The sequence below is a fragment of the Athene cunicularia genome, unplaced genomic scaffold (genome assembly GCF_003259725.1).
Source record: "Athene cunicularia isolate RWA unplaced genomic scaffold, athCun1 SCF_105, whole genome shotgun sequence".
In the NCBI taxonomy this organism is placed as follows: domain Eukaryota; kingdom Metazoa; phylum Chordata; class Aves; order Strigiformes; family Strigidae; genus Athene; species Athene cunicularia.
In genome coordinates, this window is record NW_020799162.1 from 1 (window position 1) to 4415 (window position 4415).

The 4415-nt window shown below is 55.7% G+C and overlaps 1 protein-coding gene across 1 annotated transcript in view; it reads left to right on the plus strand.

Moving 5' to 3' along the window:
* Positions 1-2960: 2960 nt before the first annotated feature.
* The window catches only part of DNM2 (dynamin 2), a gene marked incomplete at its 3' end in the record, with an annotated part of 21607 nt that continues 20152 nt past the window's right edge, over positions 2961-4415 (plus strand). The window contains exon 1 of the mRNA XM_026867012.1: positions 2961-2968. Coding sequence (XP_026722813.1) covers positions 2961-2968 — 8 coding nt within the window. The remainder of the gene's footprint in view (positions 2969-4415) is intronic.

A 4415-nucleotide genomic window follows, 5' to 3' on the forward strand; every position in this document is an offset into this window, starting at 1 on the left:
AGGGTTTAAAAATCTTGCCGGATACTTTCAAAATCCACCGTAATCACTAATAACTTCTGCTTCTGCCCCAAAGCGCCGTGAGCAGAGTCGCCTCTTCGGCCTTCTCCACCTTTTCTCTCTCCCCTGCTGCCTTTATGGGGACGGCGGGGGCGATTCGTGGCTCAGCTCTGGGCTTGCTCTTCGTTTCCTCGGGCACTGGCGCCGGGCGCGGGGTAAGGAGCTGTCGCCATCACCGGACTCCTGCTGTTTTGTTCCCGTCCTCACCTGCCCCTTCATCTCGGGCTGCTTCTTCCTCCATCTACATCACGCGACGGGGTTTTCATCCCGGCGGGGGCGGATGCTGTAACATGAACAATAGCAGCTTTCCTGTGACATCATTCCATCCTGACACAGGCCGGCGTGGATCTGGTCACCAACAAAACAGCAGCGGCTTGGTCCCGCTCTTCCACAGCACCTACATGAACCTTAATGTTCCCCAAAAAAGCAGGCCAGGCATTTTTTTCCATAGAAAAACGCCATTTGAAAGCGCCGCCAGAGTTTTCTGCGCCGTTGTGCTTTCTGCTCTTTCTGTCTTTGTTTTTTTGTTTGTGTAACGTTTTCCCAAGCGGCGAGGCCGGGATCCGGGGCCTGCTGTGCGATCCATCACCTGACGCCCTTTGCCTTTTCTTTTATCCTCGTGCAGGGTTTGTAGCGTGGATTCACAGCTGGGGATGCTTTTACAGCCCGTTGGCGTGGGAGGGAGAGGAGGAGTCGCCGGGACTGGTGGAGCTTGAACTCCCCCAGACTAAACTCGCATCTGGGCTTTGCTAAGCCGTGCTGCTGTTGGGGTTGAAATAGTCGAGTTATTCTCCCTCCTAAATGGCTGCCAGGGGAAATTTTGCAGCTTCTAATTATGGTGCTGATGGAAAACCAGCCCCGGTAATTAAAAATCTTTGTTTCGGAGCGTTGAAGTCTCCGTCGGAAGATTTTAATAAGGGGTGAGGCGTCGCAGATGGCTGGGCTCTGCGCGGCAGCGTGTTCTGCCAGGCTGAAGCTGCGCTGCCGTAACCGGGAACCTTGCGCTCCCATCCCGTGGCACTAACTTCATGCTGCAGCTCCTGTTAATTAACTGCTAATTATGCGTGGGGTGGACTCTGCCCTGCCCTGGTGTCAGCAGTCTCCAGCCCTCGGCTCCGTGGTTGCTTTGGTTCCCGAGTTTTGGCGTCTCCTGCTCTTTGGTGCTGTTTTCCCTACCCACCTAGTGAAATATTTGGGAATACGATAACGAGGCATACAGATATTGTTACAGTTCCACGCGATAATTTGGGGATTAATAGCCCCGAAACTTGTTGCCAACACTGGGCAAGGACCACCTGCTTATCTCAATGCAGTGCTCGACGCCGTTGGGGTACGAATCCTGTTGGGTTTTATCGAGCGTTTCTCTGGGAGGGACAGCGGGATGGGGATGGGCGCTGAGGCCTCCGGGCTGTTCCGACGATAAACCAGCCGCGCCGCGTGCAGCTCGCTCTAGATTTCAAGCCGAACGCATCGAGCTTTGGCACTCTGAGCGTGCGAGCCACGTTTTGTCCCTGAGAGCTTTATCCCCGAGGGGCCGCTTCCAAGTGTGCGGCTGTGTCAGTGCGTGCGCACGGACGTGCCACTGCCCTTGGGAAGGGAGCTGGGCTTAAGGGAGCTGGCTTAAAAACGGAGGTGATCTCCAGCTGAGGAGCCAGACGTTGCTCTTGGAGGAGCGTCTGGTGGGTTTAATCTGCAGAACAGAAGGGAAACTTGGAAGTTCCAGGTGGGTGGTTTTCCTTGCGGGAGCTGTCTGTGGGGTGTCAGTGGCTGGAGACCCCCTGATGAAGCGTTTGGCCGCTCGTTTATTCGAGATGGAGACGAAAAAACAATGCAGAGGAAACTGGACGGCGCTTCGGAGCTCACGCTCCGATTTCCCCTGGCGACGGTCCCGCTGTTCCCGCGCGCTAACGAAGGCTCCCGCAGGGTTCCACGCCAGCCGACCGCGTTTCCTTCTGGAAAGAGCTGCTTAGAAATGGGCAGTAGGGTTATTTTTGCTCATCTCTCCTTGCTTTTGCAGCTGTTTGACCTTTAATCTCGGCTTTTCGGACCCGTTAGGCCTTCATAGGAAGCCTGACTTTGAGCCGGGCATCCCGTCTCCCCTAATGAGCCACGCTGGCTTCTTTGGTGCTGTATCCCCATGCGGTGGAGATGGGCGGGAGGCAGACGAGGCCTTTCAGCTAATCTCCCTCCCTTATCTTGTCTCCCTGTTTTGAGGAGCTGCAGGGAAAGACGTTGTTCCCTCTTCAGAATAAGTAACTTCGATTGATTGCGTTAAGGGTGAATGCAACGAGCAGTGACGGAGTCAGCGGGGAGCCTGGATCCGTGCTCTGCAATCGCCCTGCGTCGGTGTTTTTTTTCAATTGTTTGAAGGAGCCTGAAGACACGTGTTAATGCAGCCTGGTGTGGGGAGGGGGCAGCCACGCGTCACGGTGGTCTCTTCCCATGGCCTTAAAATACAAGAGGAGGGTTACGAGCCCTGTTGAGACAAGCTGAGATGCCATCAGCCATGCAAAAAGCCTGCGGAGGAGCCTGAAGTTGGGCTTGGCTGCCTGGAGCTCTCTAAATCTCTGAATTAGACGCTGGACTGGAGTTTATCTGTGAGGAAGGAACCCGTCCTGCTGTTGTATCTGTTTCAGCGGGTGTCAAAGTAGCTTGGCCTTGCTGCCTGAGGGGTCTGAAGCGACTCAGTTCTGTCGTTTAGCAGGGAGGGGCACAAGGAAATCTAAAATACTACATTAAAATGACATTAGGAGCTGTATTAAAAGCTGTCCCATTGACGTAGCGATGAAACAGGCATTGACTGGCCCCTCTGTGCAGCCCTTGTCGTGGCAGTACGAGCGTGCTGAGGGCGCCGAGCCTCCCCCGGCCCCGCTCCGGCTCTTGCCGGGACGTTCCGACCAACGATGACGGCGTAAAGACATTTTCAGAGCCGTATCAAACCCGGGCATTGTGGCGGCCGCTCGGCCCGGGGCTGACAATGGAGCCGTTGTGGTGGGGGCAGCGGGGAGGCCCTCCCCTCGACAGCACCGTCGAGGAACCAGCCCTCAATGGGGCATTATGAGTCCAGCGCACGGCCTTGTTGGGGCTCCCGGCAGCTGTAAATAAAGCCGGGGCTAAGGCGGGCGAGGGCAGGGCTGGAGGTGGCCAGTCCTCACTGAGAAATCCATCGCCTGCATCAGGCACATCCCTTCTCCCGGTGAGATGCTGAAATCGCACCAGAAAGCGCTTCGGGAACCCCAAAATGCAGCTAAAACTCCTCATTTACCCCAAGCAGGCTCAAGGTGGCTCGCTGCCATTTTTAAGCCGGTGCTAGGCTGTGTCTAAGCCTCTTCGAGGGAGAATTTATCCACAGGGTAGGATGGAGATGAGAGCGGCCTGTTCCTAGGGCTTTTCCACAGATATTCCCCGGGTCTGGTGTAACTTGGGTGCCTGCGTGGAACCGGCCACGCCAAGGCGGGACAGTGGCGCTGTGGGTGTAAATCACAGCTTTGGTTAAAGCGACCTGGGAGGGTTTTATGGCTGCAATCGTCAGAGGAACGGCAGTTTAATCGCAAGGTGTCGCTTCAGATAGAGGAGGAGGGAAGCTTGTGTTCTCAGCAGGCAGAGCTGGCTGAAAATGGAGCAAAAAGAAGGGAATTTGGGAGCGAGGCGGGTGCGTGTTAGTGAAAACACATCTCGGAGGGACACTGGGACGTGGCATGGCCGCCCGGTGGGTCTCCTCCTGGGGAGTTCAGGGTGTCTTTTCCCTGGATTTTGGGGAAGAGCCGCCACAGGGTCGCTGGTGAAGAATCTGCCAAGATAAATTGGAGCCTGCAAATGGTGAGGGGATGGGACCGGCAGTGCTCGCCGCCCAGGAGCCAGCTCTCAGGTGCCCTTTGCCACAGGAGGTTTTACAGGGGACAGGAGGTATTAAATGTTCTTCCTCCAGCAGTGACCTTTGTCTTTGTGCTCTCTGCGAGGCGGCGTTTCCTGGCATCGCACGCGAAGCGGAGGCAGAGGATTACCCTGGATAACCAGGTGAATGGGAAAATCCGGGTTTAACGTCATTCAAACACGGGTTTGACCTCACTCCTTGGCTCTTACGTCTCTGGGGTGAGTGAGCCCTGCGAGGTCGTGCTTTGTACCACCTGCCCCACGGCTCTGAGTCACTTTAATGTTTAAAAAACTGCTGAAGGGACCTTCTGGCAGGCTCCGGTTTCCCCCTTGGTGTTGCAGTTGGTGTTTGCTCGTGAAGGAGATGGTTCCTGTCAACCCTGGCTGCAAAATACGTGCATGGCAACAAGATTACTGGGTTCAGTTTTGGGCCCCTCACCCCAAAAAGGCCATTGAGTGACTCGAGCGTGGCCAGAGAAGGGCAA